The sequence below is a fragment of the Aulostomus chinensis genome, chromosome 3 (genome assembly GCF_037954235.1).
Source record: "Aulostomus chinensis isolate RoL2024-O1b breed Wild chromosome 3, RoL_Achi_v1.0, whole genome shotgun sequence".
Classification (NCBI taxonomy): domain Eukaryota; kingdom Metazoa; phylum Chordata; class Actinopteri; order Syngnathiformes; family Aulostomidae; genus Aulostomus; species Aulostomus chinensis.
Genome location: NC_141322.1, coordinates 810,687 through 832,470, shown reverse-complemented (window position 1 = coordinate 832,470; position 21,784 = coordinate 810,687). Strand labels below are relative to the sequence as shown.

The 21,784-nt window shown below is 48.2% G+C and overlaps 2 protein-coding genes across 3 annotated transcripts in view; one reads left to right on the top strand and one right to left on the bottom strand.

The window, feature by feature from the left end:
- Window positions 1-1,166: 1,166 nt before the first annotated feature.
- Window positions 1,167-21,633, bottom strand: gxylt2 (glucoside xylosyltransferase 2). Its single transcript, XM_086197352.1, has 7 exons — window positions 21,248-21,633; window positions 14,356-14,551; window positions 11,062-11,193; window positions 6,451-6,702; window positions 6,046-6,169; window positions 3,857-4,029; window positions 1,167-2,394 (listed from the first exon to the last, which is right to left on the bottom strand). The coding sequence occupies exons 1-7, from the start codon at window positions 21,502-21,504 to the stop codon at window positions 2,218-2,220; spliced, it is 1,311 nt and encodes a 436-aa protein (XP_086053478.1). The 5' UTR covers window positions 21,505-21,633; the 3' UTR covers window positions 1,167-2,217.
- Window positions 20,448-21,784, top strand: part of shq1 (SHQ1, H/ACA ribonucleoprotein assembly factor) — a 52,352-nt gene continuing 51,015 nt past the window's right edge. The window contains exon 1 of one of the 2 annotated variants that reach the window (XM_086197296.1): window positions 20,448-20,567. The gene's annotated coding sequence lies outside the window, so the exon portion shown is untranslated. The remainder of the gene's footprint in view (window positions 20,568-21,784) is intronic. The other variant, XM_086197338.1, reaches the window with a different exon arrangement.

Genomic DNA, 21,784 nt, shown 5'->3' with positions numbered 1-21,784 from the left:
CACTTGCAATGCAGTATCTAGAAATACTCCTCATGAATACTATGTCTTATAATTACAGTGTTGGCAAATACAGTAGTTTTACTTTTAAGAATTGTGTTGAGGTATCAGTACTTGAGCATTTAGATTTTAAGGGACTTCCACTACATTTCATAGGACACATTTTACTTTTCACACCCTCACATTCAAGTGTCCCATCAGTTGCTGGTTACTATGGAGAGAAAGATGTTGCTCAGAACGTGACAAAACTCGATGGTGTTATCCTTTAAAATTCAAGAGGAACACAACTTCCAGAGGACACAATCCACATTAGCATGACCTTGAGAGGTCGAACGCTCAAGGACTGAAAGACACAAATATCCTCTCGTGTGTGTGCTTTTTATACCAAAGTAAATTCAATATCAGATACTTCTCTGCTTGTTCTTAAGAGGAATTTGGCATGGAAACTTTTACAAGTTTACTATCATATCTGGGTATCCCTGCTTTTACTCCAAGGGTTGTAGTTTTTAGTAAATACCAAACACGCAAAGCCGGACCTTTTTGCCGCGTATTCTGGGATCAAAGGGCGACGCCTACGGTTTGAGCCAAAATGAAGTGTGGCTGAGACCAATGAGGCTGAGTGCACCTTTAAGCCAAGGGACTTTTTACCTACTTCTTCTGTAGAAGTAGCACGTGGAACTCCTCCTACTCTTCGCCCTCACTGATAAATCCAGGTTACATGAACATGCAACTCTTTTGCACTCTTTCACGCTGCTGGACAGACGATGTCTCCTACTCTCCTATCCAGTCCGTTCTCAAGTTTGTGTACTTCAGAGTTCAGCGTCATACTTGTGTATGTTGAATTTGTACTTGTGATGTCACAAATCCTGCTCATGGGACGCCTCTTGAAATCAGAAATGACAGAGAAACTTCACTCTTTCACCAGGAAAGCAGCCTTCTAGTGTCAGAGAGAGAAGCTCCGACCTTCAGCCGTGGAACAAGAAGACAAACACTGGAGCGAGAACTTCAGCAGCTTCTGTTCTAAGGCTTTGCAGGGACGTCTGGTTTGTAGTTTTGCTCAGCAGGACCCCAAAAAACTTGCAATCATATTTTGTGTGATTTGGCTAAAGATTTGCAAAACCACAATACAAACACGCATGATAATTAGCACCAAGTAAACTGAAGTTCGTTCCCCATTCTAAAATAGGCAAGTTTTAATGCAACGACATGAATTAACTCAAAGTATTTGTCAGGAATTCACCTAAAATAAGAAATGCATTTCATTGATTTGTGTTGTTGTGCCCCATCAACTGCGTGTATACAAACTCTTCAATTGCATGGTTTTATTTCAAACACATTGACTGTACAGCCACATTCAGTTTCCAGTTCCAATGGTTATATATGGTCCATCACACACGGAAGGTCATTGCTGTAACATCCATGTTCATACCTACCATCCCAAGCCAGGACGCTCTCAAACACAAGTATACACCATTCATTTTATTTGAATGGTAAACATGGCAACTTAATTAAAACATTAATATTTATATGGCAAATTCTCAGCTGTGGTTCTTTTAGATGCAAGCACTTTTTGGTTTAGATTCACTTGGACAGTGTAGCATCTAACATGGACGTGCTCTAACAGCCACCTCAGCTGACGTACAATTTTCAAAGTGCATTTCAATATTCCACATAAAAAAAAATCCGTATTTCCTCTCCTGGCGCGGCGTTCAATACTGCCAGTGGTGTTTGGCAACTGCACACCAGTCTTCTCATTCACACAGGCTCAAGTTTCAAGTTACTTGCTGGTAAAACATTCACATTATTTTAAAGGAGAGTTTTATGAATCCACACCCTGGAGTCGTAAAAAGGTCCAAAGTTGACTTTCTTTAGTGTACAGCTCTCGCAAGTTCATTCAAATCATCTTTATGAGAGGAGAACAACTTTTGAGCACTTCCCAGCTGACAGAAAATTGAGATGAAGAGCTGATACTGAGGGATGATGAAGAAGGGTTCGCACAGGCTTCACCTGCTCACCTGGCTGGTCTCTGGCAGAGACAAACAAGGCAACGCAACCTGTACAGCATCACCGGGCCACACTGTCTGCATCGCCTTATTCTCATAACCAGCATCAAAGTCCACACAAACACCCCAAGAAGTGTTCGCCTTCCCTGTGGGAGGCGCTGGACTCACGGATCGTGCACAGCAGCACGCCGCCGCCGCTCACTCAGGTGTCCGTCACTTATTTGTGCGTCCTGACGTGACGAATCACTTTCTCTTCAAACAGCTTCTTCATGGTCTTTTCTATCTGTTTGAGGAAGACTTGAGGAATCCGACCGCACAGCGTGTTGACCGTGTCCAGGAACTTGGTCTGGATGGGGTAGAACAGAGACTGGAACATGTTGTCCTCAAAGGGAAACTGCAGGGCCAGAGACAGTTCTGGTTCAGTTTGATCCTTTTTGAAATGCAACATATCACAAAGCTAAACATTAATTACAAATCCCTCAGCAGCGGCGGCGGCTGGGGGCGGGGGGTCTGTATTAATGGTAAACGATGACCCTGTCAGTCATTAAGAGGCTTATCTCAGCAGAGCAGCAAGAACCAACTCTGCTGCTGGAGAAAACATGTTCTAAATTTAAAGAGTGACCCAGATTGTTTCATGTGAGAGGAGAGAATTAGTATCACTGACTAAATACTTGCAGCTGCTTGTTGGCTCAGCTCATGCCTTCTGTTGAGAAACGGTTCCTCAGTTGTCTGAAGGAGTCCCGGGCTCCTTCACATCTCCTGGGCACACTCTCATACATGTGTTGGGTCCTGATATCACATGTTCATCACTACTGAAGTTTCCATCAAAACTGCTCGGGCAGATGTGACATGTTCTTCTGTTGTAATGAGCACGGAGGGTTTTATGACTTCGAGGGAGTAAAATCAAGAATTACAGCAGACTTTAACTAAACTGATGCATGAGAAGAAGTCGCCCGTAAAAAACCTAGGAAAAAGTCAGACACGTTCTTAAATAAATCTTGGTAGGTGATTGGATGAACCAGCTGTCTATCACATCGAACTCTGACCAATCAGATAAATGAACTGACGAAGAAACTGAAGTCGACCTGTCGAAGAATAGCCACATTGTTGCCACACAGACGGTCTTCTTTCAAAGAAGAAAAACTCCAGCTCTGATGTAAATGATGCTAAAGTAGCATCCATGCTAACCTCTTCAGGACCTGCCAAGCCATCTCATCTAAACCCCGCCCGTATCTCGCAGACATCATGGCCTCTCCTGCAGTCTCCTCAAACCAGCTGCCTCACAGCCTCCATCTACTACGGAGTTAACGCCACATTTTAGGGTTGTTTTTGGGGTTAGACTGAACTCAGTCACTAAGATTGCATAGCGACTAGAAACCAGAGAGGCGTTTTCTCAGCGCAGTGACATCACACAAAAGCAGAGATGAACCGACGGCTGCAGCTGAAGTCAGACCTGCTGATCCTGGGTTGGATCTTATTTCTATTAACTTGCCCTCATCATCCTGGTGCAGAGACTCCACATCAGTTATCCTGCTGGGTTTGTGGCAGCAGGGCCGCTGTGTGCCTGGCGTGCCAGCTGAGACCAGTGGCCGATCCGAGCCACCAGCCCACTGGTCGCTAGTAATGGTGATGACCTTTGACCTTTGGCTACACAATAACATAATTACTTCATCAAACATCTCTTATATATATTATATTATGTATTAATTCTAGTATTATAGCCAAAATGAGTTTGGTGAGCTCACAGTGACCTTTGACCTCCAAAATCGAATCATTTCATCCAAGTGATTGACAGAGCACATGTAACATGTTTTCATTGCATGGCTGAGACCCACACACCCTTCAGCGGTACTCACATCACGGATTGCGTCATAAACCACTTTGAAGGCCGGCTGCTTGTCGTCGTGGTACACTCCTCGGTTGCCGTGGAGGATGGACACACCCTCCTCCTCAGCTGTTTTACAGTTACTCCCATACATGCAGTGATCAGGCCTGTAGTTCCACTGACAAGGAAAGATGAAGAGACACTCTGGAAACACACACACACACACACACACACACACACACACACACACACAGGGCTGCATGTTTAGGAAATGGCAGTATTTGTTAAGGGTTAATTGTATGTTAAAGTTTCATTTTAGATGAAATGCAGTGGTGCTGCAGAGAAGTTCTGACAACACGTCGTCTTCTATAGACTCAAGAAGACGTCTTCCTTTGATACGGAGCCGCGCAGAAAATAACAATATCCTTAAAATTGCAGGCCACCTCACAATGTCAGTCCAAATAATCACACCATCATCCCTGTCAGGTTTGCGCTCTATACAGACACAGTAATAAGTCAACAGACGGTCAGAGAAGGTGGTGTAGAGAACCCTGCGGTTCACAAGTTCCCAGCAACATGGATACAAGTACCGTGCGTCCCCCAGCGGGCCAGCAGGTCACCACACACAGGACAAGAATCCCTGATGGAGTTCTCTTCAACTGCTTGTTTTCATGCATTCTTTACTCAAATGCAAATGAAAACCTAATGTCATTATGCCTTCAATTATTTCCTTTAATTAAAATAAAGCAGCAAAAGAGTAGAAAGTGGGATCAAAGACAAGGTGCAACTAAGAGAAAGGAAAATATTCAGTATTACCTTGGAAAGTACTGTTTACCAGCAGTGTGTTTTGTGTATTTCACCCCATCTAATAATTCATTTGTACCTAAACAAAGAACCTTGAATACAAAGTATCTACACGGTATCCTTGGGTGAGGCAATCTACCTCCAACTGCTCTGCTGCTGAAGGTAATTATACTGCAGCCACCAGATGTGAATATGCACAAGTTAAGAGGGAACATTAACTGTGAAACGAAGCACAGATGCTCATGACTTTGCTCACTGAACCCATTAGAGCAACACCCTGAATAATATATTTAAACAACAGCCAGGCTAGAAGGCTGTGTGGAGAACAAGTCCATAAATATACCTGAAAATGACATCAAGAGCCCAGAGACAGGCAGACTGCTGGTTAGCTCAACCACTGGTGGTCAGTGTCTGAGTGACTGCTGCTCCTGATCATGACACACCAGCATCCTGGACCTGAGCTAGCTGATGCTAACACTTCCCACCCACTACCAGACATTGGGCTAAGCTAACTTACCTGGACCTGAGCTAGCTGATGCTAGCACTTCCCAACCACTACCAGACATTGGGCTAAGCTAACTAGCCTGGACCTGAGCTAGCTGATGTTAACACTTCCCCTTCACAGCTGTTCATTGTGCTGAGCTAACTAGCCTGGGTCTGAGCTAGCTGATGCTAACACTTCCCGTCCACGGCCATTCATTGTGCTTAGCTAACTAGCCTGGGTTTATGCTAGCTGATGCAAACACTTCCCGTCCACGGCCGTACATTGTGCTTAGCTAACTAGCCTGGGTTTGAGCTAGCTGATGCAAACACTTCCCGTCCACGGCCGTTTCATCGTGCTTAGCTAACTAGCCTGGGTTTGAGCTAGCTGATGCAAACACTTCCCGTCCACGGCCGTTCATCGTGCTTAGCTAACTAGCCTGGGTTTGAACTAGCTGATGCAAACACTTCCCGTCCACGGCCGTTTCATCGTGCTTAGCTAACTAGCCTGGGTCTGAGCTAGCTGATGCAAACACTTCCCGTCCACGGCCGTTCCATCGTGCTTAGCTAACTAGCCTGGGTCTGAGCTAGCTGATGCAAACACTTCCCGTCCACGGCCGTTTCATCGTGCTTAGCTAACTAGCCTGGGTTTGAGCTAGCTGATGCAAACACTTCCCGTCCACGGCCGTTCATTGTGCTTAGCTAACTAGCCTGGGTCTGAGCTCCCTACAAGAGGGTCTCTATCTTTGTGACTCACTCTGGGGATGATGGACAATGAGAACATTTCATGTTTAACAGTGAAACGTGAGGAAATGCACGAGAACATGTTGAAAGAGGGAAACTGCAGTGTTAATTTTGCTTCAGAGGCACTTGCTCTTCATTACCGTGCGCTACAAAGCCTCCTAATGGGACAGGTGTTGTGCCGTGTGACTGTACCTGGGTTGTAGTGGAAGATAATGTTGAGGAGGTCCTGATCACCCCAGGTGATGTGGTTCTTATACTTCTGGTAAAGTGGATGGAGAAGGTCCTCCCATGACAGGCCACTGGGGATCATACTGTTCTGAAACACCAATAACATTCAAGCGCAAGCGTTTACCAAAACACAGCTTCAAAGGAGGAGCACATTGACATGCCAGCTTCCAGCTGCAATCAGCCTCCAGAATTGAGAGCTGGAGAGCTGCTATGTTGAGTTCTGGGGGCAGAAATGTGTGATGCTAGCATGGTAATCAGCGAGCGTCACTCATGCCCACTCACACACAGCACTTAGCCAGGAAACAGCCCTTCACACTCTCTCTAGTTGTATACTGACAGTGAAGGAGGACGAGCGCATTTCGGTCTTACCTTGAACATTTGACTACGAATCCTTGTCAGATTCATCAGCATAACACCTGAGTTGACCCCTGTGACCCCATAGAAAGGGTGACGTGCAAAGCGGCTATACCAGCCAATCTTGGGGACCTCGTGCTCCGGGGCCATTGCTGCCAGCTGGGTGCTGTTGAAGGACTTCAGGAGGCTCCAGATATCATCCATTGGCCGGAGGAAGAGCACATCAGTGTCCACGTACAGCAGCGAGTCCACATCCTTCAGGATGACCTGAGGACACCGTGACAGTCAGAGGAGGGGCACTGAGTAAATGTCATCGTTCAACAGATGATAACCCTCAGAAAGATGGACCACTGGTGCTACGACATCTACACAAACACACACACACTTCAAGTGAAAATTAAAGCAAGGGTTACTAAACCCTAAACAGACAGTTAACAGCAGTATCGTGTTGACAAAAACGTGGTCCATGAGTGAAAACACATTCTCACAGGAGCACAGAACAGCCACATTTGCATTCAGGCACATTTTAAGTAAATGCAGGAAAAGTTACAGAAATTGTGGCATGTTTCCAACTGGGTAGAAACGAATGAATTAGGCTACGCAATAAAAAGTCTGGCAGCCCGGTGGAGCAGTGGTCCTCCCTGTGGCCCCCATCAAGAAGGTTGTGGGTGGAGCCCCGGCTGCAGCACGGGGTCTTTCTGGGTGAGTCTCCATGTTCTCCCTGTTCCTGCTGGGTTCTCTCTGGTACTCCAGCTTCCTCCACAGTCCAAAGACATCAAGAGGGACCAGGTTAATCCAGACTCTAAATTGACCGTAGGCGTGGCTGGGAGAGCCAATGGTTGTCTGTCTCTATGTGTTGGCCCTGCCATGGACTGGTGACCTGTCCAGGGGGAAGGCTGCTGGGATAGGCTCCACCCCCACCACCCTGAACAGGAGGAGAGGGAGAACATGGAGGGATGGAATACAAATTCTGGCCAAAAGATGGCAGTTGTGGCAATTTTAAGCTGGTTGTAACAGAAGAAGAGGAGCTTATCTTGGTTATCTATCAGAGTAAAATTGAGATATCTTGAGGAACTAGTTCCAGTTGAGCAAGTCACAATTGTTCTTTTGTGCCCGCTGGTATCAGTCATGTCCAGAGACAAAGACTGAGAATATGTTTTACAGTCAATGTGCTGTTGGATCTCAGCGCTGCTGTTGATGCGCTCAATCCCCCGATACTTTTAAACAGACTAAAATTCCTGGATGGCCTCTCTGGTACTGCCCTTCAATGGTTTAGTTCTTATCTCCTGGATAGAAAATTTCTCATAAGTTTGGACACATGCTCCTTAAGGATCCATGAAATCACATGTGGTGTGCCCCAAGGCTCAATTTTAGACCCTGTACTTTTGAACTTATACACGCTCCCACTGGGAAATGCCATCAGCGGATGACACCCGGCTGTACATATCCATGTCTCCTGATGACACAGGGCCAATTGATGCCCTTCTTAAACGTATTTTACATCAAATCTTGGATGGCAGAAAACTTACGACAGCTCAACCAGGACAAGACTGAGATTTTAATGATCCATCTGAGGCTCAGAGAGAGAAACTTTGATCAAAACTGCAAACGCTGTCTTTAAATCCGTCCACTCAGGTGAGGAATCTGGGCGTCAACTTTGATTCCGAGCTCAATTTCTTCCATACATTAAACACATAACAAAAACAGGATTTTATCATTTAAAGAACATAGCCATAGTCCACCCCTTTCTCTCTCGTGCTAACACAGAGATGCTAATGCTAACGCTTCTATCTCCAGTAGTATTGACGGCTGTAATGCCCTGCTTTCTCTTCTTCCATAGCTTTACAACTCTTACAGAACTCAGCAGCACGTTTGCTGATGAAGACCAGAAGGCCGCAACATATAACACCGGTTTTAAAATCAGTGCATTGGCTCCCTTTGTGTTTAAGGATTGATTTTAAGATCCTTTTAATGGTTTTTAAATGTCTTAGGGGTCTTTGACCTTCTTGTCTTTCAGAATTGCCTTTACCCTACGAACCCCGGCGGACACTGAGATCCTCCGGCACTGGCCTAGTGATAACCCCAAAGCTAGAACACAAACTTACGGTGAGGCATCTGTCCAGCACTGTGGCCCTCGTCTGTGGAATTGTCTGCTGGAGAACCTGAGGGCCGTAGAGAATATTCTAAAAATATTTTTAAACCAGGCTCAAGAGCCACCTATTGAACTTAACTTTTAACTCATGCCTTACTTTCTTAGTCAATTTATAGTTTAGCCCTTTTTATTTTTTATTTCTTTTTATGAAAGAGTTCATCTAGGCTATTGTTAATCGTAGTATTTTATTTATTTATTTAGTGCTCTTTTATAACATATCTCCAGTAGTTTTACATTTTTAATCGTCTCCAGTGTTTCCTCAGCGGGGGCCGTCTGCGCTGGGGGCTGTGATCGGCCCTGGCTGGGATGTCTCTGACTTGTGGTGAACATCTTGCTTTTAATCATGGAAAGCACTTTGTGCCACATTTTTAATGTATGAAAGTGCTTGATGAATAAAGTTTATTATAATTATTATGGAACCATCCGTCCATGACGAGAGACCCTCAGATGTACAATTTAAAGTCACTATCAATCCTGTGGAAGAAAATGTTTCCTTGGTGACAGAGGTCAGGGAAGATTAGGATTATGAGGAAGAAACAGCAGCCAGTTCAGGATGAGGTCATCACTCCCAGCATGATGAAGTACGCTGTCAATGGCAGCAATATGACTGAGGTGGCTGAGATGAGACCAAGGTTTTCCTCCTCCTCCTCGCCATGGATCTGGCATTCAGAGTTTTAGAGATCTTACACATTGGAAAATCTAAACAGCTTTGGTGCTTTTCCACAGTGCGGTGCCAAGACAGCAGAGATGAGCTCATGTTTGAGACCTCAGGTCTGAGGTCCAGGATCAACAAAGACCGACCCACATGGGGTCCAGAATGCCAAAAACAAAAGAAACATGGCAGTGTGGTTGCCATGGACTGTTGAGTTGAATTAAACTGCTGACAGTAGTATCTGTGTGTGTGTGTGTGTGTGTGTGTGTGTGTGTGTGTGTGTGTGTGACACGGAGCTTCAACAGAGGTGGAGCAGTGGACCACGGTGTTTCAGCAGCCTCACAACACACTGTGGTCACACTTTGAATTGAGAAGAATTGACCTGCTTTCCAAATCATATCTAACCTCAAGAGCCATGACGACCTTCATTTCATGAGCGAGCAGCACATTGTCAGTGTTGTGAGCCTCACAAAAAGATGAAGGTACGACACGATTAAGGTCCTGCCCACATGGTAGGCTGCATGGAAAGCTTGTTCCTCAGAGGGTCACCCTTGGACACGTGAGAGCAACCTTAGCGCCCACGGGCTGCACACACAGGAACTTTACTGCAAGGCTCTGGCTGGTGGTTCCACGCAACAGATTTGCTATGAGAAGTTGGATTAATGGACAAAGTTGAGCGTGTCCTGCCCTGTTGGGTAGGTAGGTAAGTCCATAGCCGGGGGGGGGGGGGGGGGGGGTTCTTCCTGTATCCCTGATTGGTGTGCAGTCTGGGTGGTCTGAGGGACGGTAGCATGGGAGCAGCGTTAGCAGGCACTGCATGGATCTGCTGGAGGGAAGGAGGAGCTGTTGTACATTCAACCCCCATCCAGGTCACAAGCTCTGGGTAGTGAGACAGGGGAGGAGCTCACACGGAGGAACCACTCCTCCCTAACATCCAGAGGAGAAGGTGGATGGATGATGGAAGGATGGATGGACAGATGGAGGATGGATGGCAGGCTGGAAGACGGAGCAGTTTCCTCCAGTGTAAGAGGCTTACAGGCTGGCAGGACAGTCCTCTCCCATCCTCCCTCTGCTTCTTGGAGCAGTAATTTTGGATGTTACTAGAAGAGGAAATAAACGATGGGACCAGACTGAGCTGTGGGACTCCTCGCTGGTACCCACTGACGACAGGGAGGTCCCAGGACCGCTCGGCCCGGGTTTCCTCCGTCGTTGTTCATCTTCTTCTTCTAGGTGGCAACAGACTAACCCTAGCCCAGTCACTAGCGCTATGTGAGCCGCCTTTAGTTTAACTCAACACATTTCTGGGTGTGAGATCTGAGTCATATTCTTACCAACACATCCTGTCTCACTGAAGGCTGTCGTGTCAAAATCAGCTGCATTTTTTGTGCTGCTGACGGCATGAAAGTTGTCAGTAGCGCTGAAACTTCACTCCTGAACGGCTAGATGGTGTTCAGTCACGTCATCACTGCGTATTCTGTTTTGGGGTCTAAATGACTTTGACTAAGCGGATGTGAATGTCTGCTGACTGAGCTGCAGCCAGAGAAAACAGCTGTGAACGAGTGAGGATGAGAGCGAGCCGGCCGCCAGTGACAGTCAGCAGAACGTCATGGGAGCGTTCAGACTCTTCACGGGTGAAACGGCTAGATTCTCACGGCTCCTTTGTGAAACAAATGCTGGTGTGAAGTCATCAGAAAGCACAAACGTAAGTTCTTAGAACCATGCAATAAGATTAAGCGTATGAAACAGACTGATGCCCTTCTCTTCTGGTTAATGGCATGATGCACAGTGAGGAGACGAGGTGAGGGAAGTGCTGCAGCCTTACGGGGAGGAAGAGCCTCTGAGCAGCACACGGCTTGAAGAGCTTCTTCCATTCGTCAGCGTCGCCCACGGAGAAGGTGATGGGGTAGATGTGGTACTGGAACCTGGCTGAGACCGAACGAGGCCACTGGTTTAACTGGAAGGGAAGCGACTAGTTGTTACACCACACAATCAGCAGCATTATTCTGAGAGCTGATAGCTCACTTTCTCTTTTCATGAAAGAGACATAAATACAGACACTTAAAACTAGGAAGTCACGTCCTGTGCAGGCCTGCACGGAGCTGCCAGATGGCGTCTGGTCGTGAAGCAGTAGGCTAAACAAGCCGAGGCCCCCTGAATCCCCTCCAGTCACCACTGTAGCAGTTTGGCCCTGATGAGACGGAGTGGCAGGAGCAGTTGCCAACACACTCCACCTTCTGTTTGGCGTACAGCGCAGCATGGGTGTCATCACTGGTGTCCGACCAGTGAACACAGTTACTGTACTGGTCATGTTGCTGGTGGTCTACAAGGAACACATCAACTTTTAGGAAATACATTTACTGTCCATCATCACCAGACAAGAGGCCAGACACTGTGGGTGTAACCAGGCATCAGTGTCTGGTTACTGGTGACCGTAAACCAGAGGTGGGCATGTCCTTGACCAGACATTTATGAGAAATGCAAGACAAACTGAAAGAACACTAACTTGTGCTGGTTACTAAATGGAACACAGGGGTCTGAAGCTCCGTCTGGTGTATAGATCGTTGTATGTCAATAATGTAGATACTGTGATACGTGGATACTCTGATACTGATACTGAATGTAAATACTGTGAAAGTTTTGCTGCTGTAACAACTTTTTGGTTGGTTTTATTCAGACATTAAAAGTTGTGGAAGATAACTTTGTGGTTAAGAAATGCAGAAACTTGAATTTGCTGGGCGGCACTAGTATGGTGCTCATTCCAGTGGCACCTGGTCAGAGGGAGCACACCACTGCCGGCTCGCCAGGGCTGTCCAATCCAAGTGATTCCAAAATCTATTTGCGTGTCATTATCCTAGCTCGTCTGAAAATATATTCTGATCCAACCTGGGTGCATCTCTTATGGAGTCCTTCTCTCCTCTGCACTGCATTAAGGAGCTGAGATTCAGGCTAGTTAGCTTAGCACAATGGCCGTTAGTGGGTGGGAAGTGTTAGCGTAGTTCCGTCTCTGCCTGCATTGATATCAGGAGGGTTGAGTGTAACCTTGGTGATGAATACCAGTTTAACATGAGGAGACGTTGTAGTGGTAGAATCAGACACGTAGCCGGAACTACTTTCCTGACTGGGAGCAGTGATTTGACGCAGCACCTCCAAAGCTCCATTGGAACTTGGGTCAACAGAACCAAACGTTTGTTGGTACCTGAGCTAGCTGATGCTAACACTTCCCGCCCACTACCAGCCACTGTGCTAAGCTAACTAGCCTGTACCTGAGCTAGCTGATGCTAACACTTTCTGCCCACAACCAGCCACTGGGCTAAGCTAGCTAGCCTGGAACTGAACTAGCTGATGCTAACACTTTCCGCCGACTACCAGCCACTGTGCTAAGCTAAGTAGCCTGTACCTGAGCTAGCTGATGCTAACACTTCCCGCCCACAACCAGCCACTGAGCTAAGCTAACTAGCCTGGACCTGAGCTAGCTGATGCTAACACTTCCCGCCCACTACCAGCCACTGGGCTAAGCTAACTAGCCTGTACCTGAGCTAGCTGATGCTAACACTTCCCGCCCACTACCAGCCACTGGGCTAAGCTAACTAGCCTGGGTCTCTGATCTCTTGAAGAGAGTCTGCATCTTCTTGTTTGTCTCTGGGGACGATGGACAATAAGCGTATTTGCAAAAATGTCTTTAAAATGACACCTAAATGGATCATTCCTGTCTTAACCCAATAGAAATTTTTTGTGCCACTGACACTTGGTTTTGGGCTTTTGTCGGTCAGAGGTACCAGCGTATGCTGCTCTACACGTGTGTTGAGACACACACCGGCACAAACACGCAAAGATCACATCCACAACATGACTGCATCATTATCACCATTGTGTGGATCCTGTCTGCTTCACCTCAGGAGCTTTGGTGGATTCCTGCTGTGCCTGCAGACCAACTGCTAACACGCTGTCAGGACCAAAGCCACATTCAACTTGTTTGATAGCAGAATAAACAAATCTACAAGACAAATTTATCAAGTTCCTGCTGAGATCCCCGCGCAGCAGGAACGATGTGTGTGTCTGGGTGCATTTACGCATGAAGCACAGCAGCACACCTCCATTATTTAACTCCTCGTCTCCCCACGTCCGTCCTGGGGATTGTTTTTGGTGTTAAGAGTCGATGTTTCGCTTCTGTAAAGATTAGAAGCTCTTTTCAGTACCATTTCTCTACTTGCAGCAAATATGGTGGGACATTGGAGTTGAAGTTCTGAACTTGACAGGACAGATGAAACTCTCCAGGCGAGATAACTTTTAGCCTGGGAAACATTTCTAGACAGGCAGGTGAGAGACAAATGAGCAGTTCCCTCAGCAGCCTTCATTTCTCCAATTTTCGGAATCTCATGTCAGCAGTCGTGAATGAGAGATGATTCAATTCACGTTATGCCCCAAACCCCCCTGTAAATCTTCTCAAGACCCATGTCAAACACTTAGTGCCGTGATTATGCACCAGTTTGAAGGATGGGGCCCAGCTCAACGGCTCTTCAGATGGGAACTGGCCCCTGTGTCGCCTGATGTTGGCTTGCTCCTTGGCAAACCCACCCATCAGCATGCTACGTGATGCAGAGCTGGACTGCGTCGAGGAAATGATTCAACGCTCACAAAGCACGTGAAGGTGAGTGAACAAGTTTGCATTCTGTTTTTTAATTTAAACTGCTGTTTTAAGGGCACCATGAATTGAAGTGATGTTAATCGACTGTTGGTTACAGGATTAGTGGAACTAATGAACGTCAGGCCAGGCGCCTGTGTAGAGGTGACTTTGAAGCCAAACACAGTGGTGGAGCCAAGCGGCGTGTCTTTGTGATATATTACGCCTCAACCTCGAGATAAAAGGGTTGTGAGTCGGTGCTGGAGTGAGTCAGAGGAGCCGAGTTAAAGCTGCTCGGATCTGCATGTCATCTGTTACACAACGAAGGGGGATGTTAAACATGTGCTGCATTAAATAAGAGGCTTTTAAAACCCACTGAAGACGTGTGGGGAGCGGCCACGGTTTCTGTGGTGCCACATAAGATCCGGTGGTGAACATGTGAAATGCAGAACAGTAGGTCTATGTTGGTGTGTCCACCCTTTGAAGACATCTTACTTTTTCTTTAAACTGTGGGGCCAAAGCGTCATCAGCAAAAATGTGAAACTTGATCTTCTTGATGCTGAAGAGGACGGCTGATTTGGCAAGGGTGAGGGTCTCTTCCAGACGGCTCCCGCAGGCCACCACGGCCAAGTGCATGAATTCTTCTGCCCTGCGCTTGGTCACAGGCCGCCCCACTTTACTGGGCAATTTACTGCAAAGAAAAGAATATAAAATGTACTTAAATGTTACATAAATGTGTACTTAAATGTTAGCTTCTAGCTTGCCCATTGGCCTCCAGTTCACCCGTTAGCCTCGAGCTCGCCCGTTAGCCTCCAGTTCGCCCATTAGCCTCCAGTTCACCCGTTAGCCTCCAGTTCGCCCGTTAGCCTCCAGTTCGCCCGTTAGCCTCGAGCTCGCCCGTTAGACTCCAGTTCGCCCGTTAGCCTCCAGTTCACCAGTTAGCCTCGAGCTCGCCCGTTAGACTCCAGTTCGCCCGTTAGACTCTAGCTCGCCCGTTAGCCTCTAGCTCGCCCGTTAGCCTCCAGTTCACCCGTTAGCCTCCAGCTCGCCCGTTAGCCTCCAGTTTGCCCGTTAGCCTCCAATTCGCCCGTTAGCCTCCAGTTCGCCCGTTAGCCTCTAGTTCGCCCGTTAGCCTCCAGTTCGCCCGTTAGCCTCCAGCTCGCCCGTTAGCCTCCAGCTCGCCCGTTAGCCTCCAGCTCGCCCGTTAGCCTCCAGCTCGCCTGTTAGCCTCCAGTTCGCCCGTTAGCCTCTAGTTCGCCCGTTAGCCTCTAGCTCGCCCGTTAGCCTCCAGTTCGCCCGTTAGCCTCTAGCTTGCCCGTTAGCCTCCAGCTCGCCCGTTAGCCTCTAGTTCGCCCGTTAACCTCTAGCTTGCCCGTTAGCATCTAATTCACCCGTTAGCCTCCAGTTCATCCTCAGATTAGCAGTTTAAGATAGATGGAGATATTTTTCAGGTCAAGCCTAACTCAACCAAATATTCCCTAATTTTCAAGGGTAAATTACCATGACTCTTTCAAAATCGTCTGGTTTTTATTCTTCAAGACATTTGTGAAACTGGAAACTGCTATTTTTAAATTTCATGACTCTTCCAGGTTTTTCCTGACCGTATGAACCCTTCCACTGCTCTACGGGGAGATTCAACACTGTTTATTTATTCATTTTAAAAAGACTCAATCCAACCATTTGCTCTTCAATGTTCTTTTCTTCCAAAACCAGAATTATCGTGAAGAATCTTTCAATTGTACAGGGATTTGAGTTTGGGCTGAGTTTTGGTTCAGAGTTGTCCTTAAGAAAGGCTTTAGAAGTTTCTGTTAACGTTCATCAGAGTACAACTCCCTGAGATACTTTCAAATACGAATTAATATTATTGAACATTAAACATGTTGTTTAACTTAATATCGCTTCCTTTTCTTTTATGAATGCACGTAAAGAGAAACTGTACCTGTGACGTCTCACAGTGTGTCACAGGTTTAGCAGACAGGAGGAGAACAATGGCCGCAAACTTTAGTTCCACCCTCAGTCTTACTGACAAGCTGAGCAGGTTGAAATTTGCGCAACTGCATGTAAACAGAATTATTGAACATTGTCATTAACCATGGAAACAGATTAGTTGGAATATTGATATTTTGAGAATAAGCGCAACAAAACGGGAATAGCCAGAGAATGTCAACATGGTTGTACCAACACAACTGATAACTTTCACTTGTCATGACCAGAGCTGCAGTCCCCCCCCCGCCTGTCACCACGTCACTGTTGACAGGTAATGACACGTCACTTCTTGAAAACCTTGGCAGCACAGAGATTCATTCTAGACCTCTAAGATTCAAGACAGAGGAAGCGAGCGCAGCACTGAGGAGGACAGACATCCATCTTCCTGTCACACAGACGAGGTGCAGCAGCTGGTGGGGCCGGTGCGTGATGAAGGGCCGATGGCGGCGGCGCTGGGGGAGCTTCATCGTCCTTCCTTCCGTCTCATCAGGCATGTGCAGAACCGTTCAGGCACTCATGAGCAAAAACTGTTTGCACAAGGGCAAGTGGATTAGCGAGGGTGCATGTGGAAAAGAAGCCTGAACCCTGCGATGAGTCTCCACGGGACTTTCTTCCTCGGTGCTGAGAAGGAAGGAGGTCCTTTATCTGATGTAGGAAAGTAAACTCTCAGCAGAGCTGTCGCCGAGTCTAAATACACTCAGCAGTGCAGACGATCTCTCAGCAGAATACAGAAACATTTGTTCAGTGAGGGAGCCTGAAGGCCAACATGCTTCACACACACACACACACACACACACACACACACACACACACACACACACACACACACACAGCACTAGTTGCAACAACCCAAATGTTGTCATAGCTGCGGGGAGAGAGGACTGGCAAGCACAAAAACTCCCAACATTCGTGTCAGTTTTTTTCTTTTTAAAGGGAGAGAGCTGAGGAACGTCTCCAGACCTCAAACGACAAGGAACGCTAAAAGAGAAGAGCGCCGTTTGACGGGTGGGTTGCAGGGCCGTCTCCAGGCGTGACACTTTAGTTTCCTGCATGCCTGAGGGACAACGATGAAGAGCAGATTAGGATGAACGAGAGGCTGCCGAGAAATCTGTCTGCCACGCTTCAAAAGGCTGACGCTCGGTCACGCTTGTAGAACACACATTCCTATTTTCCCCCTGGAGGAAGAAAGCGCTGCATATCTCCCAAACAAGTGTAATTATGTTGCGCTTAGTCATGCAAAAAAGGGCATAAAATTGGAGGCCAAAAAACAAAAAATGCATGTCTTTGTGTCAGAAAGCAGCACACACGGTGTTCTGTGTCATGGCGCCGATCCCAACATCTGGAAGCAGTCAGAAGACGAACAAAGGGATTGAATTCATTACTGGCTGCAGAGTGAGCAGAAGAAGAGCCGTCTGCCTGCAAAGCTCCGCAGCCATTGCTTTCAAATGTGTGTGTGTGTGTGTGGGGGGGGGCACATTCAACCACGGTGTCAAAGTCAGAGTAAGAAGTATGTGGAGAGGAGCACACCGGGGCCCCCTGGTAGACTACAGCACTACCGGCTGTCACGCTGGTTCCAGGCTTTGTCTCAGCAAGGGAATGGAAACACTGGTCAACAAAAGCCAGGTCCTAGCTGATGAACTGGCTCCCAGTTTGTTCACAGATTAGGAACAGGCCCGTTACAAACGCCAGACTTCGCTGTGCTTGTTGCTTTATCAACTCAAACTGAATGATCGACGCAACTTGAGGCCGGGACGGAGAACTGGTACAGGACGTCCCGTCTGCTTCGGCCTGGGTTCATATGCCGCAAGATCTGTCGTTTTGTTTTGCAATTACTTCAAAACCATGTGACCCAGGGACTCCAAATCAGTACCAGTGAATCAGTAAATGTTCATATAAAATATACAAATGAAAGCAGGACGACACACCAGCAGGCGCTCCTCCTGCATCCAGCGACCCGCTACGACGTGTTTGGCCCGAGATGATTGAACAGAGAGACAAAGTGGGAAGTGGCAGCAGTCGACAGCGAGTTCCAGAGACGCGTCCTTGAATGTGGCCAGTGACGATCCCTCATTCGTTCGTTTGACTACACAAGAGACTTAACGATCACAAGCTTATCTATCGATATCTGCGATTCGCCAAATCAGTTTGAAAACATCGGCAAAGAATCCAAGTGCCTCCCTGACTGCGACTTTCACTGCTGGTCCTGGGCTCGGGTGGCCACCGTGACAGCAGGGCTTCCTGCGGCAAATCCTGCATCCTGCACATTGGGACTGTATCCCACATTCTGATTGGCTCTTGCTTTTAGATGTCAGCATGGGTGCATCTCTAAAATCTGGTTTCTAGTGGCAAGAAAGCTGGGAGGGCGGTCAAACAAACCGCAGCGAGCATGTAGGCTTGTGTGCGCCGTTTGATTGACAGCCCAGGTCCCCGACGTGACAGCTGCAGGGAAACATGGCGTAAAAATGGAAACTAATACAGAGCACTGAGACGTGGTGAGGCTGAGTGGTCGCGGGCTCCCAGGGGCCCGGCCAGTGCTCCTGGAGGCAGTTTTCTGCTGGTTCTTAGCAACTGCGTCCCTGTTGTTGGGGACGTGGCGTGAGGCACACAGGTAGCTGTGACGCAACAAAAATGAGGCTCATAAAGAGACATCCCAGTCTACACGACCCACAGATGATTCTCACCTGAACAAGGCAACAGCAGCAGTTTACCACACTGACCAGCACTCCCAGTTACCGCCACAGCTAAGTGTCCATATAAAACTGGTCATCCGTCTCTCTCATGTCATGCTGTCATATGTTTGTTGACTTGAATCTGTTGGATTGTCTACTTTTACACGTTGATCGCTCAGTAGCTCCAACAGCTCTGGGATGAAGCCCAGCAGGTCCGGGGAAGCTCCCCCTGACACACGGCTGCTCCTCCATGAGAGGGGAGGTTGCTTTCACATGAAATACATTCGCTTTCATTTTCATTCTCTACTGAATCAGAGACGTTTCCAGCTCAAGAGCTTCCTTCACAAGCTTGGATGGACATTACACCAGAGCGGCAGATCAGCCATCAGCGCTGGTAACGTGTCCACGGCAACGTCTCGCCCTTGTGGTCAGCATGGCTAAAGGCTCCGTTCATCGTCAGGTCACTGCGGCCAGGCAGGAACATGAAGGTTATGTCTGAAGTTACTTGTGAAAAAGAGAAAGCAGTCGCACGGCGTGGTGGAGCAGGTTCAGCGAGGTGCCGGCACTGAAGTGAAACGTGTAAAAAGTAAGAAAGCATCTCGAGGTTGCGATGAATTTCTTCTTCTTGTTTATTTAGCAAATTTCATCGGTTTAGGCAACACAAACAAAAACAAGGGCATGTCAATTATTCAGTTAACCAGTAATGCAGGTAAATACTGTTTTGGAGAAAAGTGGACTTGACTTTTGGGACGGTATGCGCCAGTGCCCCGTCACTCGGGTTCCCTGCAGCTAAGCTAACTAGCAAGCAGCCGTCTGGTGAAGGTCTGGAGCTTCGTCAGTCACCAGAGACCCAGGAGAGGTGGAGGGAGATGCTGCTGCCTGAGCATCGGCGCGTAGAGGCGGGTCTTGTTACCTGCTTGGCCTCTGCTGCTGCGTGTTCTGAGGAGGTTTGAGGGGGGAGGAACAAGGACGACGCACATCAGTGACTTCATCAGTCTGGGGGGTGAATGTCAACGGGCCCCCAGGACCTGAGCTGAAATCTTTGTGTCCATTAGCCAACGTAGCAGCACACATCATTTCAGCAGAGGTGTCTCAGAACCGCCCAGACGTGCCTCAGCGCCCAGCTGGTCCTGCTGGTCCGACACCAGCACCGCTGCATGTGAGGAGGCAGCAAATCCTCACAGTTCAACTCTGTGAACGCACTTTGGATTAAATTCAGTTGTTTTCGTTGCTGGTTCCCCACCCTCCATGATTCATGCAGTAGCAATTTCAAAGTGACTGGACCAGACAGAACCGGGCCTGATGAGGCTCAGACAGGCAGATTCATCATGGAGGACCAGTGAACGCTGCTTGACTCATGTTATTATTACTCACTCCCTTTCACAGGAAAGAACCTTTTGCACTGGGACGTTTTCAAGGTGGTGTAGATCTACGACTGGGAAAACCAGTCCAGGGTCTTGTAGGGAGGATCGAGCAACAACAGCCCAAAAAGTAAAACTTCCTGTCAATGATTCAGAGGCTGCAAGAGTTCCACTATAGACTGAAGCAGTGCTGCTCCAGCTCACGAGGCTCAACACGACATCATCCTGCTGGAGCAGGAACAAAAAGCCTGAAAGATATTGTGTTGGAAAAGAAAGTTATCAAGAATGGCTGTTCATTCCTGAGTAGACGTGCGAGAGAGGACAGACGCAGCTCCTCTTTATTTTTGGCCACAGGAAGGCGAGTGATGTGTCGAAGAGGAAACCAGCAGAGGAGCAGGGATGCACAGGAAATATGTCTGCTCACATTCACAGACGGAGGAGGAACAAACCAGAGGGAACCTCAACTAATCTGACAGATCGAATCCTCCTTTCATTCTCGACCAAGAGGAGGTGGTGCTGTTTAGCTGCGGGCTTCTCTCCACCGCTGCGACTCCACTTTTTACAGGTTTGGGGTGTTTGAAGCAGCGACACCTCCTCCTCCTCCTCCTCCTCCTCCTCCTCCTCTCTTATCAGCGCCCAGCACACATGGACCAGTGCAGTTTCAAGGAGGACGGAAAGGTCTTCTCCCCCGGTAGGTAACGCCTTGATGGCTTTTATCTTGCGTCCCAGGCCTCCAGCAGGCTGCTTTTAGGGTAGAATGCCAATTATCGCCCGCTGCTGGCGTAGCAGGAGCCTCCGCAACTCCCGCAGCTGGAAACAAAGGTGTGTATGAGCGCTGGAGGACGCGGGCCCACGCCGCCTTCAGACAGGATGCAGCAGATCCGCCTGGACTGCCACACCTGCCCACTCAAGAACACGCACAGCAGGAACATGGCAGCTTCCACCAGGATCTGGCCAGCGCAGCCAAAACCTCCTGAGCACATCTGCATTCCTCATCTACATCCTCAAGGTGACCTTTACCCCCACAGAACAGCAGGGGGCTGAGACACACACCAGCACACCACAGGTCAACTGATCAAGGCTCAGAGGTCACGTGATTGATCATTCCAACAATAAATTATGTTACACACGCGCGCGCGCGCACAATCACCGCTCCTGGTAGGAGGATGTAGTTTTAATCAACTCACCATTCGGGACTTTGGACCCTCCGTTTAGGATCCAGGACCCTGGACGTTCCAGCATGCATGTGTGTGTGTGTGTGTGTGTGTGTGTGTGTGTGTGTGTGTGTGTGTGTGTGTGTGTGCGTGTGTTCAGACGGGAAGAAAAAGCCCTTCAATAATGCAACTCGACAGGGAGAAAAGTGGCTCTCACCTCCTCGGATTCACGCCGGCCCCTCTGCTCCCCGCTTTCCCGTCTTTGCGTGCCTTGCGGGGTTCTTGAGGCGATGCTTTCTTCGCCAACTTTGCGGCGACATCGCGGCTCGACGGCGTCGGGGGAGACTTTCGGTTCTCCTCCCCTACAACTTCTTTCAACGGCGGATCGTCCGCGACGTTGCCCCCCAAAAAGTATAAAAGTAGGAAAACTCCGAAGCACACGGCGATCACAACAACTTTGCAGTGGATCCGCATGGTGAGCGCAACTTGTTGCGGGAGAAAGAGTCGTGCGGGGCTCGGCTCATGTCTGCGGGACACGGAGAGCAGCTCCAGTTGACATTTTGTTACCGCTCCCCGCTCGCATTTTGCTGCAGATGATGATGATGATGATGATGGAGAGGAGCTCCTCACCGTCCATTGAGGATTACACGGCGGGGGCGTGGCTTCCCCAGCCTTACCGTAATACCCTCAGTATCACCGCGTCAGCATTTTGTCCATGAGGGAAAGAACCGGGTTCTCACGGCCGGTTGAAGAC

Coding starts and splice junctions, on each gene's coding strand:
- gxylt2 (XM_086197352.1), bottom strand. CDS start 21,504: ATGCGGATCCACTGCAAAGTTGTTGTGATCGCCGTGTGCTTCGGAGTT. Junction 11,194..14,355: donor CCCCACAGTTTAAAGAAAAA/GTAAGATGTCTT, acceptor CTTCCCTTCCAG/TTAAACCAGTGGCCTCGTTC. Junction 4,030..6,045: donor TATCTTCCACTACAACCCAG/GTACAGTCACAC, acceptor GTGTGTTTCCAG/AGTGTCTCTTCATCTTTCCT.